The 24664-nt window shown below is 39.9% G+C and overlaps 1 protein-coding gene across 1 annotated transcript in view; it reads right to left on the reverse strand.

Moving 5' to 3' along the window:
* The window catches only part of LOC124291690 (sporozoite surface protein 2-like), a 36919-nt gene extending 12977 nt beyond the window's left edge, over positions 1 to 23942 (reverse strand). Inside the window, exons 1-3 of the mRNA XM_046728745.1 lie at positions 23933 to 23942; positions 8139 to 8347; positions 4054 to 4089 (exon numbers count right to left, since the gene is read on the reverse strand). Coding sequence (XP_046584701.1) covers positions 4054 to 4089; positions 8139 to 8347; positions 23933 to 23942 — 255 coding nt within the window. The remainder of the gene's footprint in view (positions 1 to 4053; positions 4090 to 8138; positions 8348 to 23932) is intronic.
* Positions 23943 to 24664: the final 722 nt, after the last annotated feature.

The following is a 24664-nucleotide window of genomic DNA, read 5'->3' on the forward strand; positions in this document are numbered from 1 at the left end:
CAAATATGGCCTTCCTTAAAAGTATGGAATTCTCTTTTGTCGCTTTTTTAAGACATGTGGGCCAATGTTTAATGCAGTGCATGCACACACCAAAGACTACTGTTCTCGTTACTGTATTGGTGCTAACACTCTTTTATTCATTCATTCATTCATTCATTCATTCATTCATTTTCATTTATTATCACTGTTGTTATCAACATTATTTTAATTGGTGACTATATGATAATGATTCATAAAACATGCTCTGTCATCCTATCGCATGGTGTCAATCACTTGATTGTCTAAATTGTTTACTAACCACACTGTACAGCTGTACTACTGCTGAAACTATAGACAAGCATGCTATAGTCAGCACTGCTTTAAGCAGAGGTTTCTTATGGATGATAAAAGGGCTTTGTCGCGTCTATATAAATAAAAATATCCATTCGTAATATAATCTATAATAATTTTCAGTCAAAATTTGGTAAAGCTGAAATTCAATTACAAACCAATAACGATAGTAAGGGTACCCTTAGGGAAATGTGTACTGTACTGGACACGTCCAACTGATGGCAAAGGTATGCTGACAAAAACGCTGTTGTCACCTTTTATAGAAAAGCTGAAATCATCTACGTGACCTCCTGCTTATAAAATGTTGTTTCAAACAAATCATGCATGTGTTGTTATTCATAGTGAATAGGTATATTTTAATCATGGGAATACTCTTTCATCAAATATTCAGATTCCCCTTTGAAATCAAAACAATGGCTCACTCTCCTATACTTCTTCTAACTGTTGGTTGGCGACGGTGTGGGTTGTGCTTTGTCAAGGCCATCGACTGAAACTAATTGTTCTTTTTCTGACAAATACTCACATAATTGTTTTAACACTGAATTGATAGGGATATAAATGAACATTTAAACTAGATCAGTTCGGACGCACGCAACCCAAATCGACCAATTCGATGTGAAGAGTTGCGTCCCTTGAGCACGAGAAACAACCTGTGGTTGTAGGCTCGAATCCCGGTTCGTCCGTTTATTTATGTTACTGTCGGTACCATTCCTGGGTTTCAATAATAGATCAGACATCTAAGACCTTCATCAATTCGGTCTTTCCTCACATCTCACATCTGACATCAAGCAGACGATTTGTTCAAATCGGCGTCATACATAACTCACTTACTATATGAAAACATGAATGTATATCAGTCGCAATCAATCCAACTCATTCACTCAACGTAACTAGGGGTGGTGCGGTAGCCCAGTGGTTAAAGCCGCTGAAGACCCGGGTTCGATTCCTCACATGGGTATAATGTGTGAAGCCCATTTCTGGTGACCATCGGAATGATATTTCTGGAATATTGCTAAAAGCGGCGAAAACCATACTCATTCACTCAGTCAACGGAACAAGCAGGTCAATAAATGGATGTTAATATAGTGAGATTAAGTTAAAATGTCTTTTTCCAGTAATTTGTGTTCTATGAAACTACTGTACATGCATCATGTTTTTTTCTCGACTTTTGTATTCACTTGCCTACCCTTGCCTCCAGCTGTTGTCATCACATATCTCCAGTCATCCAGTTTTATTTTGACATGCCTACCCTTTCCTACCCTTGCTTCGTCCCTTCTAGTCAACTGTTGTCATCAGATAGTTCCAGTCATCTAGTTTTGTTTTCACACGCCTACCCTTGCCTCGTCCCTTCTAGTCAACTGTTGTCATCAGATGGTTCCAGTCATCTAGTTTTGTTTTCACATGCTTACCCTTGCCTACCCTTGCCTCGTCCCTTCTAGTCAACTGTTGTCATCAGATAGTTCCAGTCATCTAGTTTTGTTTTCACATGCCTACCCTTGCCTACCCTTGCCCCGTCCCTTCTAGTCAACTGTTGTCATCAGATAGTTCCAGTCATCTAGTTTTGTTTTCACATGCCTACCCTTTTGCCTACCCTTGCCTCGTCCCTTCTAGTCAACTGTTGTCATCAGATAGTTCCAGTCATCTAGTTTTGTTTTCACATGCCTACCCTTGCCTACCCTTGCCTCGTCCCTTCTAGTCAACTGTTGTCATCAGATGGTTCCAGTCATCTAGTTTTGTTTTCACATGCCTACCCTTGCCTACCCTTGCCTCGTCCCTTCTAGTCAACTGTTGTCATCAGATAGTTCCAGTCATCTAGTTTTGTTTTCACATGCCTACCCTTTCCTACCCTTGCCCCGTCCCTTCTAGTCAACTGTTGTCATCAGATAGTTCCAGTCATCTAGTTTTGTTTTCACATGCCTACCCTTTCCTACCCTTGCCTCGTCCCTTCTAGTCAACTGTTGTCATCAGATAGTTCCAGTCATCTAGTTTTGTTTTCACATGCCTACCCTTGCCTACCCTTGCCCCGTCCCTTCTAGTCAACTGTTGTCATCAGATAGTTCCAGTCATCTAGTTTTGTTTTCACACGCCTACCCTTGCCTCGTCCCTTCTAGTCAACTGTTGTCATCGGATAGTTCCAGTCATCTAGTTTTGTTTTCACATGCCTACCCTTTCCTACCCTTGCCCCGTCCCTTCTAGTCAACTGTTGTCATCAGATAGTTCCAGTCATCTAGTTTTGTCTTCACATGCCTACCCTTGCCTACCCTTGCCTCGTCCCTTCTAGTCAACTGTTGTCATCAGATAGTTCCAGTCATCCAATTTTCACTGGTTTGTCTTTAAGCTCAATGGAAACTGTTTCTGTCACGTGGACGTTCTATATCTATTTGCATGTGTACGTGACGATGACACTGGCTCATCATGATACGCGAAACCTTATTATGAACACCCAGGGTCATTGCTAATTGATACGGATTCATGAACCCATGCTTATGATCCAGTCGGAATCCAACGGAGTGAGTGAGTGAGTTTAGTTTTACGCCGCACTCAGCAATATTCCAGCCATATGGCGGCGGAATTCAACGGAATGACGACATGATGCATTGAGCAGTGGTTTCTCATGATAATGGGAATGGTTTTTGTTGTATATTACGTAGGGTGTCATGTGAACATTTCGTCAATTCTCAGCTGAAGGTGATACTTACATTCCTATATATTGCAAATCAGTCTCAAGTGCATGCAAAACTTTGTCCAGGCACGTTAACGTTATAGAACTATTTTCTCTTCTGTCGTTCTTGGGTGCAACATGTGTTCACACATTACTCCTGTAAATTGCCTTCAGTGTTTAATTTCAGGAATATTAATGACATGATTATGGTACTAAATCTGCCTTTGTTCAGCCTTTAGCTGAGGATTGTACAAAGGATTCTTGATGATGTAAACTCTTCCAATTCAAGTATTATATCAAATTTGTTGACATAAGATATAGTCGAGTAACATGTTGATATGATACATAGTTGTATTATAATACAACTCAACAAATGCAAGCAATTAAAGTGTTACGGTGATAATTAATCATGTTCAAATAACATATACAGAATAAACATAGTTTACTCCTAATCCACAGAAACAGTTAAAATTATGTGAAGAGTGAGTGAGTGAGCAACAGGTGTGAAGATCGAACTACTGGGCTGCCCCACACCACATTGTGCCCTTGTGAGCAGACAAATTTAAATATAGGGTTTAATAATCGATCTCGTACTATTAATCGTTTTCGGTTCAACGTCGTATAAGTATATTTGATACGGTCTATGAACAAGGTTATGGTGATAGGTATCTTTAAGTGAACATCCTCGAAACCGATGAATCGGGGGTACAATTAGTCTGTCATACAGACCTATAAATATACCCAATACAGTCCACCCAAATCCAGAATATGTGTCATGTCCAGGCTCCTTTGTATTGTATTGATTTTGAATTTAATTTATTACCGGGTTTTTTTCTGTGAAAAATGTTCATCCCAGAACCTAGATATTAGTCGAGGGTAAAATTTCCGATTTGTATGAAACAAATATAACCAAGACATTTCATAAGATGAATACACAGAGGATCACAACAGTTCCAATAAATCCAATCAAAAAGAAATGCAATATGTATCGAGATCAATATGTTTGATTGAATGCGAAACACTGGGACTTCAGAGCAGGAATATCGAATGAAATACATTACCTCGCCCCCTGATGGCTGAGGAGATGTTTCGGGAGTCTGAAATAGAAAATATAACATTTTATAATGTATGACACAGCTGTTTTATCTCATGCAAGTTATTGTAATATACGCCAGTGCTTTTTTCCGGATTGAAACTAATCCCGCACAACCAGTATGCTCGAAGTGGCTTAATGGGTCGGGTGTCAATGAGATGCCAGCGCTATGATGATCATAACTCAGATGTGACATGGACCTAAGGGGACTTTGTGAAACAGGTCCCTGGTGTATAACAATTTATTCTGAAAAGTATCAGCTGATGATCGACATGACTGACAGGGTAATTATTGATTAGAAATGTTCTTGAATTTATGAGAAGCTGAAGAAAAGATTGAAGATCATGTTCACTCAGCTATATGAACTCGTTAAATGAATTTCAACATTATCTCCATGTTGTTATTATACCTTATAATGCAATGAGTGCATATACCATATCGACAGGTATCGTAGTATCCATCACAAGAATAAAAGGATGAGTACATGACAGAGCATGTCCAAACACTCATGAAATTGTTTGTTATAGTATTCATGAATCTATTTTTGAGACAAAGATGGAGAATAACATCTGTCCATGGGAAAAACATCAAACAAAGGTAGAATGGCAAATAGCAAGTTTCTTTCTGAACGTGAAAAGCTTAATGGTTTGAGACGTTTGTCTACCTTGCATCTTGTATTTACGTCCTAACAGTGGAAAATAGAAACATATTGACAGATTCCGGTAGCTCGATGAAAACCTGTGATGGCGGAGGCAGGATCCAGTCGATAGTTGGATAAAAGGCCCTGTGGAACTGTCGATATTGCCATAGTTATTGGAAAATATTTTGATATTGTAAATTTGGGATGAAACGATCATCTTATTGACATATTACCTGAGTGGAATAGGTGCGAAGAACTGTATGTAGATCCTAAGACAACGGTACCTATATTTGTGTTTAATCAGTTTAAGGTAAACACTTGTTTTCGAAGCAAAATGCACGATAATTGATTTTCCTTTCGTGTGATCTATCTGAAGGTAGTAATTAAATGCTCATGTCATGTCATGTGGCAATATGGATCATTGTGTCAGGTGTGCTGTAGAAAAGGAACTCAATCCATATCATCGTGCATAGAGACTGCAACACGAATATGTACGATAAGGTGTTGATAATCTCGATTCGCGAGAGTAAAGCAATATGGCTTAATGTTTGTTTTCTGTTATCATACATTAGCATCAGAACTGACGTTCCTTTAAGCATCTCATACTATTACACTGTGTTCATTCTCAACGTTTGAGGGGCGGTGGGTTAGCCTAGTGGTTAAAGCGTTCGCTCGTCACGCCGAAGACCCGGGTTCGATTCCCCACATGGGTACAATGTGTGAAGCCCATTCCTGGTGTCCCCGGCCGTGATATTGCTGGAATATTGCTAAAAAGCGTCGTAAAACCATACTCACTCACTCAACGTTTGATGGGAACATATTATTTACCCCATTGCATAGCTAGAATATTGCTGAGTGTGAACAGCAAACAAAATTTAACTAGACCAAGTTTTATACTAATTATTTAAAGCGTGTAACTTTATCCATAAATAGTACTATATCAAGCCATCTTATTAAAAGTTGAATGTTATAGAAATATGCCATCTCACGGTGTGCTGTATTTAAACTATTGTCATGAACTGCATTACCCTATTGATATAACTAGTTCAGTTATGAACAAAGGGGTTCTGCATTAAACTAGACAATTCAAGGTACAATGGTTACACACTCTCGTACTCGTTAACCTGGGGCAAATGATATGCCTCTATGGAATATTAATCAACGCACTTATACTCTTGAGGCATCTGCAACTGGGACTGAACCTGAATCAATCACATAACAATGATCCGGTATGACACGGTATGACACGGTATGACTGTAAGATGAGGACGTTTTGTTCGAAAGTGGGTTGAGATCTCATCTATGACTGTACAAATGAAACCAAGTTCGGTATTGACCTACCTACGTACAGTATGGTGTATAACAGCGTTCATTCACTAACTCATGTATAGGTATATTAGACATTCGTTGACCAATGAGATATCGATGTACAATGGTATTGTGTATAGCATTGTATTCTGTATATGTTATGAAGTAAAAACACAGATACCTTTTAGCCACGGTGGTCCATAGTTCATGGATTTCCAGTGAAACAGACCGACTGCCCCCAGCAAAACGTGTATGGACAAAATAGCCATATAGAGTTTTCAATCATTGTTTGCATACTCGGTTTCAAGAACTAACACGCCTCAGTGATTTACAGTGATTATAGTCGAACGTTACAAAGCAGTGTTCGGTTAACATAAAAGCGATTATTTGTAAAGGTATTCTATAATGCAGGTTTCTGAATAGAGTTCTATGTTGCTGCTGGTCCCAAGGCTAAATAGAAATATGATTTCATTATTGGCATGACATTGATATCTGGATCGAGCATACAGTTAACACCATAACATCTAACCGGGTCATATTACAATAACATGAAACGTGACAGAAATTGTTATAGGATTTTTGGGCCTTCATAACGCAAGTAACTGAGAACAATGCTGTAACGAGATCTTTTGTTTAGATTATAGCTATCCATTTATATTTTAATGCACGACATGCTTACCTTTTTAAAGAACACCCGGTGTCATCATTGATTTTCAGTGATACTTTCAGACAATTTTCATCACTATTTTGCGTTTTAAGCAAACTGGTATCTATTTTGAAAAATGTTTGAGATTGATCATTTTTCCAGCCGTTGGTGTTTTATACGTATTTGCTCTGCCTACTTTTAAAATGTGTCTGGTTATGAAGCTTCGAAACCCGATGATAAAAATATTTAACTATATTAGTATTTTCAGATACTGACGTCCATCTGTATAGTATGCAATTCTAAGTGTGTTTGATCCCAGCTAGTTCTTTGAAAGTTTGGGGCGGTGGGATAAAGCATTCGCCTAGTGGTTAAAGCGTTTAGCTCTGAGTCACGCCGAATACCCTAGGGTCCTCCTGAATCCCCACATTTAGGGTACAATGTGTGGTTCAGGACTGTGAGACAGACTAGGGTACAATCTGTGAAGCCCATTTCTGGTGTCCCCCGCCGTGATATTGCTGGAACATTGCTAAAAGCGGCGTGAAACCAAACTCAGTCAGTCAGTCAGTCTTTGAAAGTTTGATATACGTCGTTCACAATCACCATCAGCAGATTTCTTAGTAAGTGTATCAGTCTACATTTGGCACTTCTTGTAACAATAAGATCTAGATTTGGAAAGGGAACATAAGCAATCTATATACATTTGTTATGTGTATAATAGGTATGTCTGACTGTGACAGCGACATAAACATTGTAGATGTACATTGTCGACATGTGCTCTTTTCAATCAGAAACCTACGTTTCACAATCCGAGTCTAATTTGATATACAGATGTAAATGCTCGTAGTAGATGTAAGCGATAAGGTGTACAAAGACCTAAAGTTATGGTCATTCAAGTAGGTCTTTAAAATATTAGGAATGATAATGCAAGGTTCATACATATCACGCTGATGGGGAAATATGTAGAGCAAGTTTTTAATTTCAGACAAAGTGATCCACTTGGTCGCTTAGTACATGGTTATATACACAGGACATATGTTTTACATATAAAAGTTCTTTATTAGCAAGCATTGTAACTGACTCTAGAAGGCGACATTGAGGTAATATCGTTGAATTCATTGACAGATCAAGTGACAGGACCACAATGTAAACCTATGAAATCAGTTAATACAAATACACGTATATCTTTATTACTGTTTCAACTGCGACTTATAGCAATTGCATCTCATAAGAATACTAACAGAAATTTCTTATTGGCATTCTTTACAAACCAGATATTTTAATCTTATATACAGGATGGTTGCAGCTCTTTACACCCGAGCAGCAAACTTATATTTCACATTCACCCAGCCATCAATCCATTAAGGCGCATATATCATCATCAGGCTGAGGTCCCACACATAATGTCTTCTTAAACGGAATACATAAAACCTAAAGGACCCAGACAACAACCCTGACTTACCCCTTTATCTCTAAACGCCATAATTCGTTGATACAGACTATCGTCTCGTTGTGCAGGGGGCTTCTTTCCTGGCGAACCCATGTTCTTTTGGCGAAGTCGCTTGTGGATGAGACGCCTGGCAGCTCGATAGTCCGGGCCGTAGATTCTGTCGAACACCACAGACAGACGGTCGATAGCGTTGTGTTGACTGCTGTCACCACCGCTGCTTTCTATTGGAGAAGAGAATGATGCTGGTATTATTCTTTTAGAAACGGTATGTTAGCAGTTTGCAAATCTTTGTGGATTATATGAATAATGACTGTAGGATAGATCACTGGAATATTGATTGAAAAGACCTTTACTAAGCCTATATGAAAATGAAAACGTCTGGCACATATTTCGCAAATTTGTGGAGAGATGTTGGACTTTTTTAGAATTGTTTTTTTTATATTGGCATTAATATTTACTTTCTGGTTCGGTCGGGTAGCCAAGTAGACGTTCGCTCGTCACGCCGAAGACACGGGTTCGATTCCCCACATGGGTACAATGTGTAATGCCCATGTTTGGTGTTCCCAGCCGCAATATTGTTGGAATTTTGCTAAAAGCGGCGTAAAATTAACTCACTCACTCACTCCTGGCTTTGAAGTTTCTGTCCGGTGACCGAGAAACATTTTCTTCAGCTTATAAAGTGTCCATTATGAAGGTCATTATCAAATACATGAATAACACAAATATTCACTAGCAGTAATTTCGTGCATTTCAGTGAGCACAAAGTATGAACAAATATAGTTGTATTCAGGGTTGTCTAATGTAAGAAACATCATCCAAGATAAATCGATATGATAAATGACCACACAGAACGGGATAAATTATTAATTCCTACAGCATATGTATTCTATGCATGACTCCTAATGCCATGCATCAGTTCAGGTAGCAATTCATCAAATATACATGTAGGGTTATCTGTCATAAGGATCATGATCAATCAAGAAATCAATATGATCGTTCATATTTGACGATGTTGATACTTATGCATTCGACACTCTTTCGCCTCCCCTGCAACTACTTTCACAATGGCATCCTGCTTAAGTGGGAATTTAATCTCGTGTGAACATCTGGAGATGTTATCACGAGTAATTAATGGAAATTGCTCAACAATAATAAGTACCATGGTCCTCTCGGGATTCAAGCAGACTGTATCTGTAGTAATTGTACGTGGGAACAAAACAAGTACCCTGTGTTAAGAGGTGAGATATTTCGTGGTTTGGTATTTGGTTTGTTTTTTGTTTTACGCCGCACTCAGAAATATTCCAGCTATATGGCGGCGGTCTGTAAATAATCAATCCTGGGCCAGACAATCCAGACAATCCAGTGATCAACAGTATGAGCCTGACCACCCGATCCCGTTAGTCACCTCTTACGACAAGCATGGGTTACTGAAGATCAATTCTAACCCGGATCTTCACGGGTATTCATTGTTTGGTTATCTGATCCTGAGTATTCATGAATTTGCAGGTGGATCTGATATAGAGTGTATTAATGTTTTTGTTGCTTAACGCCACCCTTAGCAATATGTCAGATCATATGACGGAAGTAGGAATGTATTCGAGAAAATAATTGGATTACACCTCATCAGTAATTGAACATGGAGAGTACGGCAATCATTCAAAACAGTCGGAAAGATTAATCTCAGACACAGACCGATTGAAACTCACTCACTCCCTCACTATTACTCCACGATGGTTTACATATAGACACAAATTTCTCATTATCCAACCTCGTAGGGGTGACGGGTAGTGTTTGCTCGTCACGTCGAACCCGTGTTCGATTTCCAGTATAGGTACAGAGAAGCCCGTGTCTCTAGGTTCCCAGCAGTGACATTCCTAGAACAACGGTGTAAAACTACACTCACTCATTCCACCCAGTATGCTCATGAGGTGTTTCCTGCACACTTGCAGAACCAATAACCTATAAATGTGAGTGAGTGAGTTTGATTTTACGCCGCATTTAGCAATATTCCATCAATATCACGGCGAGGGACACCAAAAATTGGCTTCAGACAATGCACCTATGTAGGGAATCGCACCCGCGTCTTCGGCGTGATGAGCGAACGCATTACCCAATTGGCTACCCAACCCCCTCAAAATGTAAGGACTAAAGAATGATATTGATATAAAGTGATTCACCTAAGGAACGGGTATATGTATAGTTATACAAATTGTATATATTTCCATATTTCCCTACAGATAATTCGGAATGTCATAATCAATCGCTAATCACGACCGAAACAAATTCCATGGGGCGAAAAGTGTAAAATATTAATGTAAATGAAATCAACGGATCACTGAGAATCTGCCAGGGCACGAGTCCTGTTCTACCGGAAGCACACACCATCAACACAATTTTAACAGAGTGAGTGTGAGTTACGTGGCGTGAAAACTCATGCAAACGTCATAACATCGGTAGCATCGCTGACGTTGACATGTAACGTGTCATAATCTTTAAATACTTCTGAATAATCACCATGTAGTTTCTTAAATGACGTGACCATTGCTTTACTGATGGAACATTCCCTCAAACTCGTATTCGAAAGAGATTCGTGTCTTTCTGTGATATTTGATAAAAGCATGTGCATGCTGTGCATTACCTATTAAATATGCAATTGAAGGATGTAGACGCCATAAAGAGGAGCCGGCGATTTATTGCCCTGAGTCAGCAAGAACGAATGACATACACTCCCAAAGAACGTCATCCTGTTCCACGAGGTACATCACACCATCATGTTGACACCCCTCACATCACTATGTAAAGTTACTGATCTGAAACCCATTTATTATTAAAAAAATAAATTTAGTGGCATGTTGGAGAAGCCTGTGAGCCGCGAGATATTCAGAAAATCGACAATCGATTGCTTTGTTGTATTTATTTACAGGTTGTCATGCTGCTCCGATCTTGGGAACGTCCACTCAGCAACGTGTAAAGTGAGGCGGTAACTCTCGATCGGTGGGCCTTTGTCTTCTGTTGGTAACGGAAACAGACGCATCTATATGTCTTGTGTTCTGTGACACAATTGTGGGTTTACGGTGTTGACGATAGCTCTTTTATTTACACTCAAAAGAGTTTGATGCAAGATCCTTTTATTGATGAAGATTCTGGCCCCGCATCGAATCTTCAAAAGACGCGCTGAACAATACAAGGTTTAGCTATTCTAAAAATATGATATTTTGCAGGTTATAATGCAGTTTTTTCTCATTCAGAACAACGGGTAGGGCATGTATTACATGTAGACACGATTACACCAACGACATCTTGACGGTATTCACCATGTGGTAATTTAATCGTGATAACACTAAGGACTGATTGGCTATATTCACCATCTGATAGTTTAAACGTGATAACACTACCGATACATGGGCTTTATCCACCATCTGTTGAAGGGAAAAAATGTCCATTGAAAGGAATCAAAGAATCTGTCCATTATGCAAAGAAGTAGTAGAAAACGAAATTCACCTCACTTTCATCTGTAAATCATTTGCTGTCATTAGAAATAAATATATACCAGAGTATTATCTGTCAAAAAAACCCGACGTAGCTTTTAAATCACTATTATGTTCTTGCAATGAACAAAATATCAGAAATCATTCATTCTTTATAAAACACTTCAGTAGGTTAAGAGATGAATTGCTGAAAAATTAGTTACAATTGACTTGTGAAAATACTTAATGCATAACTCTGTAAACTGTATGTGGGCCGGAGGCCTTGAATACAATAATATTCTTGTCTTGTCTTGTCTTGATAGTTTAAACGTTATAACAATAACGACACATTGGATTTATCCACCATCTGATATTTTTAACCGTGATAACACTAATGTCGTATTGGCTATATTAACCATCTGACCATTTAAACGTGATAACACTAACGACACATTGGATTTATCCACCATCTGATATTTTTAACCGTGATAACACTAATGTCGTATTGGCTATATTAACCATCTGACAATTTAAACGTGATAACACTAACGACACATTGGATTTATCCACTATCTGATATTTTTAACCGTGATAACACTAATGTCGCATTGGCTATATTAACCATCTGACAATTTAAACGTGATAACACTAACGACACATTGGATTTATCCACCATCTGACAATTTGAACGTGATAACATTAGTACTAACGTAATTAGCTACATTGACCATCGAGTCAGTCAAACATGATAAGACTTACTACACCTTGGGTTATTCATATCTTGTCCCTCAGCCATAATCAAATAAGGACACCTTTGTTGTTTTTATATCTGGCCCCTCAGTCATAATCACACAAACATTTAGTCGCTATGTAGACAATCAAAAAAGATACCACTTAAGATACAACGGCAACAGAAATCATAATATTCAAATCTCTGCCCCAAGTATACTGAATGTGCCTGCCTGGACTTCTGAGATGAAACCCCACTCAGATAGAGTAAATGACTCCGAACCGAACTAGGCACCCCCATTAGCGTCTGTTGGTATGACGCGGCCACGGGATCGACCACATGGTCTCGGGACAGACGCTCTATCCACTCCACTCTGAAGCGGCCGCGGGTCTACATAAACAACATAGTGTGTCTTCCTGTATAGCATATCGACCTGTTGACGTTCCACCTCATCGCCATTACACGACATTGTAATTACAAGTCTGTTCTTTGTGAACTGTTGAAAATGGACGCAGTGCTGATAAATCTCTGTTGATGGCCTACTCGTTCAGGTTGTGTTATCGTAAATTCCCAGTAACTGTAGCCTAATGAATAATCTCCACGCGATAGGAATACTATTATTGAATGGTCGAGTCGCCTTGGCTACAGTACCTGAGACTTCATTTTAAGCACGTCCATTTCTGATGGAATGTATGCTGCGATCCTATTGGTTGAACGTGGTACTTGATTTTGTGTATGAATACTTGAAACATATTGGTTATCTGCAAACCTATCCTAAGTATTGACTGTGATCCAAAACGCAAATATCATACATTATTGTGTGAGGAGAGAGTGAGAGATAGACTAAAGAGATAGACTTAGTCTCTGAATATATAATTTTGACGGTAACAAATAAATCCATTTAAATTTAAAAGGAGCCCCAGTGAGTTGGGAGATTCCTGGGGAAATCCTGAACCTGGGGAAATCTGGACTTACTTCATTAAGGGCTTTAGCACTGCAGGGAGGGCTAGGCTGTAGGTAAAATAATATGGTTCAGGGACTGTGAGACAGACTAAGTGAGAGAGTCTTGTTCTCGTGTCATGACGATGCCTTCTAAGCCTATCGAAACATGCGGTCATTTACATTACTGATTCTGTACCAACCAGCTACCTGACGATGATATATGCAGGAATATTGATGTTACATGGCTTCGGTAATTACAGGAACTATGTGTACTCTTGAATATAACCAAACCATTGCGTGCAATTGGTATGCATTCTGACTTTATTTATTTGATATGCGTCAAAGGTTCATTGAAAAGTAAATACATCAGTAAAACATTGATTGAGACAGATGCTAAGATAAACATTACAGATCGACATAACGGTGTTTGACTCTTAAACGGTTTATCTAACAAAAAGTGGGAACCTCTATACACATGAATATATTACAAAGGAACACTCATCCATCATGTTTTACTGGACAGTGCCTCTGAACGGGGATTGGTCAGAGGTTTGAACCCCGGCCCCATGTAACCAAAGAAACTTCATCTAACGGTCCCTTTTGTTACCCCTCTGAGCGCTCAACATTTTAAAGGATCGGTCAACCTGAGTGATGGTACACACAATAGGGCTTCCAACTTCGTAACGTTTTCTGTGACGGTAACCCCTACATCAAATAGATGTTAGATTATGTAGTGAAGGGTGAAAAATTGGTTATATATTTTGATCAACACAGAAATATTCCAGCTACATGATGGAAGTCTTTAAATAATGGCACCTGAACCAGACAACCCATGCTAGTGATTGACACTATGAGTAATGATCAACGAACTTGGGTACTATGACATGCAAGTCTGACCACCCAATCCACATTCGCTTCCACTTGAGACTAGCATGTGTTGCTTAGGATCAGTTTCTGACCCAGATCTTCAAGGGCTAATGACACATGATAATATAAAATGCCGAAATATTATCCAGAGGATTGCCTATGCAATTTGCTATGGCTCCGACCTTGTCATCAGTTCTTGACTCATTACTGATCAAGCCCACAAATGCATTCAATTTGGTTCTACCTGCATCGAAATTAAAATATTTTATTAGCGCATTTTTCAAACTCTGAACAATACGGTATGACTAGTATGACACATAATTATTAAGCCTTTCCACAGTCGTCAGATTTACGCGACCTATACTGTTGAGATATGACATAATTTCATGGGCTGCTCATGGGGCATAATCGATTATTGGTAAACATTTGTTCTGATATTGTGATTGATGTGGGTACACAATAATAACAGGAAATCGTTCGTTTTACGCAGTTCGGAATAATTGATTATCATTTCCATTACGTCATGAAAGATATTGCCAAGACAGAAACGAAACTCCGGAAATTAACACAGTTTGCTTATCTCATAAAGATCGTAGGTAATTTACCCAGGGTTATTAGGCTTGGTGCATTCACGGGCTCGGGGTACGGTGACCGTGAACAGGCAGGAGTCTCCTTGTACGTCTCAGTGTACGTGTTTGTGTCAAATTGAATGTGTCAGTGCGGGGGTCAAAGCAATTAGTTCGGTTCTTGGATTCTTGGTTTAGTGTTAGTGCGCACGCAAATGCAAATGTTAGCAATTGTGAGAATTGCTGTCTAATAGGTGTGTGTGAGTGTGAGTTTGAATAAAAGCAACAAAACATTTACATAACGATTTACATGAAATCTTTATTGTACGTTTTGGATTTATCGTAAGCATTTTTCAGTGAATGACTGCCTATGACACAGGTTCGATTCCCCACATGTGTACAATATGTTCAGCCCCATTTCTGGTGTCCCCCGCTGTGATATTGCTGGAATATTGCTGAAAGCGATGTAAAACTAAACTAACCCCACTTACCCACTCACTCTGTGAACGATTGTCAACCAGTGATAATATTGGGGGTTTGCAAAAAGAGATGGGAATATGGGAAGATATTTGGTGTACAAATCACAATAGGAAATGCATCAGACTTCATTTGGGTAACTTATTGGTCACACTTGGAAAAGGCCCCCATGTATCCACAACAAAAGATATTTAAAGCTCTGCTGCAGCGTTGACTTCTATGCTGGTGTCGTATGACCATCTTTTAGAGCATGTATGGTTGTATCTAAAAATGGACTGACTGACTGAGTTTGGGTTTACGCCGCTTTGAGCAATATTCCAGCAACATCACGGCGGGGGACACCAAAATGGGCTTCACACATTGTACCCATGTGGGGATTCGAACCAGGGTCTTCGGCGTGACGAGCCAACGCTTTAACCACTAGGCTACCCCACCGCCCCTCTAAAAATGGAAGGAAAAATTGAGAGACTATAGACTTCAGCTGCTGGAACATTGTCAGAATAAGAACTGATACCAGTGTTAGTGTCACTGTCAATTTTGTGTCAGTGTCTCCTCTGCTAGAATTATCATCCGTTGGTTGGGAAGCTCAACAATTACTCTCCGGGCTCCAAGCATTCTCTTATGTATATAGGCTATTGGCTACACGTGGCTGCATTCGTTGTAACTGAAGAGTTCCCCCAAACATATACTACACCCTTTCTGTCCTTATCTCTCTCACACATACATCTTAAGTACGTTAAAATTATTAATATTGATAACATCGACAATACATTCAATTCAGTTAAAACGCTTCCCATTACTACATCAAAAAGGGACAAAAGAAAGTATAACGTAATTAGTTTTATGAAGAACTGGTGATAATTCTCTCTCTCTCTTCCTCTCTCTGTGTCTCTTGCTTTCTCTCTGTGTTTCTGTCTCTCAGACTCAGTGACTCTGACTGTCTCACTGTTGGCCTTTATATCTCTTCCCTTATTCTCTGTCTCTTTCTCCTTATAATCAGTTTCTCCGCTCTGCTTCCCGTTTCAATTATACATCTTATTCAATACGCTGAACTTATTAATATTTATACCATGGACACTATGTTTCTCTCTACAACAATGCAGTGCACGCCTCACCGTGAACCCAGAACAAGGACTTACAGCAAAGTGCATCTTTAAAGCTGATGAATGAGATGCCATCCCCATCAGCCAATCAATAAGCTTCCATGACATAAGTGACCAATCGATAGGCTGCTAGGGCAGGTCGATCAACAACATAGTTTCCGAATCCATACCTAACCATCAAACCAGACTTCCCATCGATTGATCCGGCCCTTTCACTAATAAGAAAATACAGTCCCGTTGAAGAATTCTATGTCTCACATGGTCCTCTCTTCTGAAACAATTGCCTACCTGGTTACTAGTTTGTTGGGTGCGCTCAACACAGGTATGCGTTGTTATTGGGAAAAAAGTTCAAAGACCGACACAGTTAAGAGGTTGTTGACACAAGTACAAGTGCGTTGGCAACACTGTTTGGAGATTGCCAGTGGAAATCTGATAACAATGGTCTGAACACGTGTGATTATATACCATAGACAATGTCAACGGTGGGGTAGCCTAGTGGTTACAACGTTCGCTCGTCACACCGAAGATCCGGGTTCGATTTCCCATAAAGGGACAATGTGTGAAGCCCATTTCTGGTATCCCCCGCAATGATATTGCTGGAATATTGCTAAAAGCGGCGTAAAACTAAACCTCACTCTTACGTACCAAGATATCTTTCACCCGACACTGATCTGACATCTCTCGGTGCAACAGATTGTGACAATTAACAATTAACTCCCTCGTTAACTGTAGTTTTAGCCTGAACCATCCAACGTGGACGTTATTCCCAATCTTCGACATCACCAATATCTCCCGTTGCCCCGCAGATACAAGACCACACAGAAGAATTAATGAAATTATCGACAAATCCCCAGCGCGTTATACAAATTATTTCCCTTTGCATAGAAGATGGGAAGTGAGTGTTAGGTGAAACGATTAAGCGATTATTTATTGGAAATTATAGCTAGTTGTTAGGGGAATACCGTCACGACCGGGCCATTGAGGAAAGGTTTATGGATGACTCAAAAGAGCCGGGGCTCAGTCGGGCCACTGTTTGTAATGTCGGCGAAACAAACCCTTGGATGTTAATATCTTTGCTTAAACTTTGAACTAGCTTTATTTAATTAATTGTCTTATTGACAAGTTGTAGGAAAGCCTAACGCACAGCTGGAGCGAGGTTTGATAGTAAAATGGTTTAACGATTCCGCTGATTATGGTTCTTGGCAATCCAAGAACACTGAATGATATGCATCTTAAATACTGTTCAATGCGACATTTTACCTTACGCACTGATGCTTTATAGTCTGTTTGCAGTGAAAACGTACCGAATTTCACTTTAAACAAAAAAGTAAATTAAATAAAGTGAAATTAAGATTGCGAATCCTCGTAATTTTTCATGGTTTTCTTGTTTCCCATCACAAAATGGATATGCATGCATATAAGTCGTCTCTGGCATGATATGGCTGGCGTATTTTTGGAAGCGGCGTAAAATCAAATTTACTCACACCTACAAACAGTGATTGCAATTGTTGGTTCTCGTTCACCTCTAAAACATAATTTAACTTTAAACGGATTACCGGAGCATCGATTAAATCAGTACATAGTAGGTGTTGCTACTACTACTACTACTACTGCTGCTGCTGCTGCTACTACTACTACTACTACTGCTGCTGCTACTACTACTGCTGCTGCTGCTGCTGCTACTACTACTACTGCTACTGCTGCTGCTGCTGCTACTACTACTGTACTACTGATGCTACTACTACTACTACTACTACTGAGATGCTGCTACTACTACAACTGCTGCTACTACTACTACTACTACTGCTGCTGCTGCTGCTACTACTGCTACTGCCACTACTACTACTGAGATGCTACTACTACTACTACTACTGCTACTGCTACTGCTACTGCTACTGAGATGCTACTACTACTACTACTATTGCTACTACTACTGCTGCTACTACTACTGCTTCTACTACTACTACTACTGTTCTACTACTACTGCTGCTGCTACTACTACTACTACTACTACTACTGCCACTACTACTACTACTACTGCTACTTCTACTGAGATGCTACTACTACTACTACTATTGCTACTACTACTACTGCTGCTACTACTACTGCTGCTACTACTGCTGCTGCTACTACTACTACTACTACAACTGAGATGCTACTACTACTATTACTACTACCACCCGTGAAGATCGGGGTTTAAATTAGTCTTGCTTGTCATAAGAGGCGACTAAGGGGATCGGATGGTCGGACTTCATTGACGGCAATCGTATCCGAAACTGCGCAGATCGATGCACATGCTGTTGCTCACTGGAATGTCTGACCCAGACTCGATTATTTTCAGACCGCCGCCATTTAGCTGGAATATTGCTGAGTGTGGCGTTACACAACGGCTGCTGCATCCATAAGGTGTCTCACTTCACTTAGGTATACACTCATGAAACTATATTAATTCATGCCCGGACCATGGATCAATATGTAATCGATCTCTGCTTCATGGGGATCTGTTGCAATCTTAACCCTTCGGCGAAAGACGCGAGTACGGGCCCAGTGCTTACACACCTAGAAACACTGTCAAACGAATTTGGAAAACGATCATACACTCTTAAAAGAGATGAAACGCCAAGACTAACTATCAGAAGAGTACTGTGTTCAATTGAATGGACGTATTGCTTTGAATTTGTTTGATACAAGGATGGTGACAGTCCATTCTTCTGTAGACATGATGGTTATTATTATTATTATGTTTTACAGATTAAAGATGAAAATGCAGCAGAGAGGGTTCGGGTGATCCTGGCACAGTCAGGCTCATCAGCTCAGGGTCCTCGCCCCCTCTACACGCAGCAAATGACAGCGAATGGGACTTCTCCCAGGAAACACTGCCTAGTCGAACCCACCAAGAACTGTCCGGAGAATATGAAGGCTCCCCAACACTGCAGCCTTCTGCATTACCCAGAGTGTCAGAAGGGCTGTGCTCCCGGTGGAGAACCCGGGCACTCTCCTGATCTGCGCCAAGAGATCAGGAGGTACCAAACCAAGGGCACCGAGAACAATAGTGTACTTGGACAGTGTACTTGGGATGCAAGCGAGACAGATTTTTATGATTATCATTGGATATTGAGTGCATGCTCAAGGCGCTGGTATTTTCCCCCTCGATCATTGGATGTCAATCTCAACGGCACATCTTATTATCAATCTCAACTCCCTGGGGATCATACAACTCTTGCTGCCACAAGGCGCACCGAGTTATTGCGGCTTTTGCATCCTTACGAGGTACCCATTCACAGCTGAGTGGACTGGGATACATAATCACAGTACTTTGTCCAAGTTTACTGCACGTTGCTGTACCCGCAACTAGGTGTTTGCACGTATTCATGTGGCCACCATCTGGTCATATACCAACGGATTCGTGGGTTCTTTTAAGTGCACAGGGTTGTGTACTGACACATGGTGATGCTGATTGTCCTATCACAAGACACGTACGTCCATCATGTTCCTATCAGGACCTGGTGTGATGCAGGTGTCACCAGCGATCATTACCTGTTGTATGTTGACGTTGAAGCTGACGTTGACGTACTCGTCTGTCGAGTTCATCCAACCGTTTCTGTATCAGATTCAAATCAGGAACTATGACAGGCCATGCCAAAATATTGACGTTTGAATTAGGAAGGCTGTCAACAGTGACACGAGCAGTGTTGAAACAAACCCTTCTGTCGGTTTGTAATCGGTGGCGGTGACATTGACGAGTTTGGTCGATGTACCCAATTGCTGTGAGATTCCATTGAACCACCACCAAGTCCGATATCCACGTGTATAATATAGCTCACCCCTTAACACTTCCGTTGCAGAACCCGTCGCTGCAAAATCTTCATTTCGACATCAGTAGACACGCTGTAATCTTTCGGACGATCTTGGGTTGAACTGAGACGGGTATACTTTTCCCATTACAGAGATACGATGCTCAGGTGTATGTTGTAATGACGTGCAACAAGATACTTGGACTCTCCAGGGTCAAGTTGTCCTTATCGTGATGCTGTGACTGGCAGCATTAGGACTCGCCAGTTTCCCAATGTCCAATGAGTCGACAGTAATTTAAGTGTCACTGATGCTTGACATTTCATAGTCAATGTCAGTGTACAGTATTGTCTGAATTTGAAGATGAACTCCTAATTGGATTCGAAACGTCTCAATCTGAGGCATTTAATCCTGGATTTGGGTTCAAACCCACCAGACAGCATCCCAAGAAATACTGAAATTTTAAGTTAACTAAAAAAAGTCGAATCTTAACTATTATTGTCATTGATTTGACATAAATGATCAAATTTGGAAGCCATATCATCTTGAAATTGCAACTACAACATAGCCTGAACAGGTCGATATATTCATCTTCTACTGGGCTGAGACGTGTATTTTAAAAACGTTGTCCATATTTGTACACGTGCTGTCTTGAAACACTCAGTCAGACAAATGACTTTCTTTTGTACACAACCTAATATACTATCAAGAAAAAGAAAAAGAAACGCATAGGCGTTTTGGTTTTTTAAAAATATATTAATTACCTATTGTGTTCACACAATCGTAAAAATATGTAACAAAAGTGTTGATAACATGATTTTACACAATTGCACAAGTGAAAAATCGACTTTACCTGAAAATGTTGATTTTCCTGAGATTTCTTACAAGGATTAAAAAGGCATCGTCACAACGTAACAGAAATCATCCAGTTGAAATTGTGCAGCAGAGAGCATGCACTGTCTGGCTATAAACATCCAGATTACTTTCGGAAATCGGCATTCGTTTTGAAGGAGTTTCAAGGTCAAATCACTACGCCACGTCTTGACGATGCGACACGGAACATCGCCATTGAAAGAATGCACGCTGGAGATTTCCAGTCTAGCGTCTGAACGTTAGTCTGAGCACGATATCACGGCTTGCAGCTCATTTCAACCAAACAGGTATAACAAATGACCGTCCCCGTACAGGCACACCTCGAGTCCCAACTGTAACCCAAGATCGGTACATCCGGGTACTACATTTGCGTGATCGTATTTCCACGGGTGAGAGCACAGCATCCAGGGTGCCTGGACTTCGGAGGATATCCGGTCAAACTGTGCGGAACAGGTTGAGAGAGATTGGTCAGAGAGCCAAGAGACCCGACGTCGGGACCGTGCTACGTCGTCACCATCGCGCTCAACGTCTCCGTTATCTAAAAATATCCACTTGGTTGTATAGATATTTCCTTCTTCTAAACTGATGCGAATATTCATGTACTAAAGTCTATTTGTGGAAGAGTTATACATGTTTGAAAATACATTTTCGCAAAAGATTTCTGGCCTATGCGTTTCTTTTTTTGGATAGTATACATTCATAGTTTTACATGGACTTCCGATACAAGAAATAGTGACGTTGGTAAAATGTCACAGTTGAAGGTAACGTCATGTAAGAACGTCACTATTCCAAAATGTTACAATTCTCTTCAACTTCGATGTTCTGACGATGACAACAGCCGTAGGGAAAATGAAATTTAAATGGACGTACTAATATGATCACTTTGGCTAGTTTCAGTAGCTAGAACCTCATGTCATCACTTTCAACAAAAGGGCACCACGTGGGTTACAAAACATGAATTTTATTTGTGGTCCATTTTGATTGGTGTTTGGTCTTTCCTTTTCTATAAATGTACAATTTCCTCTCTACATGGAAATATTCAATTTCCTGTATATACTCCCTTTCTTATCATCAGTGTTACATATTCACCCTCCCCCAACCCCACCCCACCCCGACCACCAAAACTTTATTGTAGGTTGGTCTTTACTTGACTTTGAAACGTTCCAGTATTGCTTAGCTTGTCGGTTAGAGTAGAGCACATAGAGTTGTAGCGAATCTGTTAATGTTGTAGCGAATCTGTTTTCAAAATGTAAAATTCTAAATTTACAGTTGCCACAATGGACCCTCATATATTGTCCTCTAACAGTGTGACGGCCCCCGTGGTGTAGTGGTTAGAGCGTCCGCCCGGAGTGCGGAAGGTCGCGGGTTCGATCCCCGACCGCGTCATACCAAAAGACGTCAAAATATGGTACTTGTTGGTCCCTGCCTGGCGCTCGGCATTAATGGGTACAACAAGGACTGGTCGGCTCGGAGTCAGTATAATGTGTCTGAGTGGGGTATTCATGCTTCACTGCGGCATGGTATCTCAGTGGGCTAGCACTATAAAACCAGCTTAAGTCTGGGCTAGTACAAGCAGCCGCACATACACATACACACGCATGCACGTCGTCATATGAGCGAAATATTCTCAAGCACGACGTTAAACCCAATTTCACCATCACCACTCTAACAATGTCCATATTTTCAAGACCACACATATTTATGTTATAACACAATAGAATATGTTGGTGTCCTGGCAATCAGCTTCTGTAATGTTTGATCAAGTTCTGTCGGAAGTATTCGCAACTGCTGATTGCTATTCTGACATGAAATAGAAGTCTGAACAAAATCAATTATAAGTACACAAACGGTCCACAATAGATCATTATATCAAACGAGCAAACTCTCAAGGTATCAACGGGATTCTTTGTAACTGATATCATTCTCGAATAATTCTCGGTATAGATCCTTATACTGTTGTCAAGCAAGACTGAGGTACTACAGCATGGAACGGACTTATATACTAGTACAACACCTGAAATTTATTTATTTATTAATTTCAAAGGATGTTTATTACAATGATGCGTTCTGTGTATTATCTAATCATAAAAACTGAAACATTCCTGACGGTCATGTGATGATTGATCGCATTGAATGTTATGTAGTGACGTCAGTGTCAGCGTTACTCGTAGTAATAAAGCTTCCAAAAATGTCCAATTTCTTAGTTTATGCCATCGTCATCAAACCGTCCCATAATTGTGAAGATGACACACGTCTGGTGGGTTCCCAGTCATGCAATGTTCTTGTAAAACTGAATCACAAAGGTATAATCTGTTTGACTGGCATTTTAGAGGTGGTGAGTAATAAGAAAGTAATGATACTTTTCGGTATAGATCCTTATACTGTTGTCAAGCAAGACTGAGGTAAAACAGCACAGAACCGACTTATATACTAGTAGAACACCTGATATTTATTTATTAATGTTTGATTGGGATTTAAGAAGTTGGTGAGTAATAAAAAAGCAATGATACTTTATGGATAACAACTTCTTTATTATATTATGATGCGACGTTTCGGTATAGATCCTTATACTGGAGTACTTCAGCACAGAACGGACTTACATATGTCACATGTAGAAATGTGTTGGAAAACAACATGCAGAATAGTCTTTTGACCATACTTTGGACAAGTAATTTCCCTTACGAAATACAAAAACCGAATCTACCTCTGATACAAAACACCCTACATGTAGTTCAAAGAAATATATTCAAATCCAGAAGTGTTTGCAAAAACAATGTAATTAAGCTTCTAATAAAGAAACACAGAATGAATCAACATGTTAAAAGTTGCCCGTAAATTTGCATGAGTTACCGAACTCATTGTGAGGAAATTGTCCCATTGTCTACTACAACTCGGCGTTTGTTTAACTGTTGAAATACGTCAGTGCATTGTATGCTTAAGAACATTTCTACATCAACATGCGAATGCTTAATAAACTATTGTAACTTACCTCCGGCCATGGGACTATGAGAAGATTTGTTTTTGGAAGGTTCAAATTTCGGTTCCATTGGCACCCTACTGCATCAAGTCTGTCACCCCATGGCTCGCAGACGTCTCTCTGAAAAAAACCCCAAACATCCTGCACTATGAAGAAGCCGTACAGTTCCACCAATCTAAGCATCAAACGGCGTCTCGGGGTTGAGCTCTGAAGCAAAGCCGTAATAACCGTTGATATCTGCCATCACGGATAGGTTGAACTGTACAATGGATAGATCTGACATTGATACCTGTAAAGATTCTTAACGGATCAGATATCAAGGAGGCTGTAGGGGATTAGTTGACGCCGGGTAAATCGGATGAAGAATGTCGATTTTTGAAGTTGACGTCGAAGGATTGATACACACGATAAAATATTCATAAGATCATTTTGATTCCGTAGAATTATGAAATATCTCGAAAAGCATTAGAAATGGTTGTAATTGTATTTACAACAAATGGTTTTAGCCTATTATTCTCTTGCATTTCACAAACAGACAAGCACTGCTTAATTGAACATTATATATTCCAATCAGTAATATGCAATGTTGATGTTTAATGCAAGACTCAAAAAAAGCACTCATCATAATAATCACGCAAGGACGTAAATTGTGTTAACAACACATTTCAACAGGATACAGGATACAATAATCGCACAAAGATAATGATTTTTTTCACAAACGACATTGCGGTTTTCATTTCCATA

The sequence above is a fragment of the Haliotis rubra genome, unplaced genomic scaffold, assembly GCF_003918875.1.
Source record: "Haliotis rubra isolate DU_JTF1 unplaced genomic scaffold, ASM391887v1 Scf113, whole genome shotgun sequence".
Classification (NCBI taxonomy): domain Eukaryota; kingdom Metazoa; phylum Mollusca; class Gastropoda; order Lepetellida; family Haliotidae; genus Haliotis; species Haliotis rubra.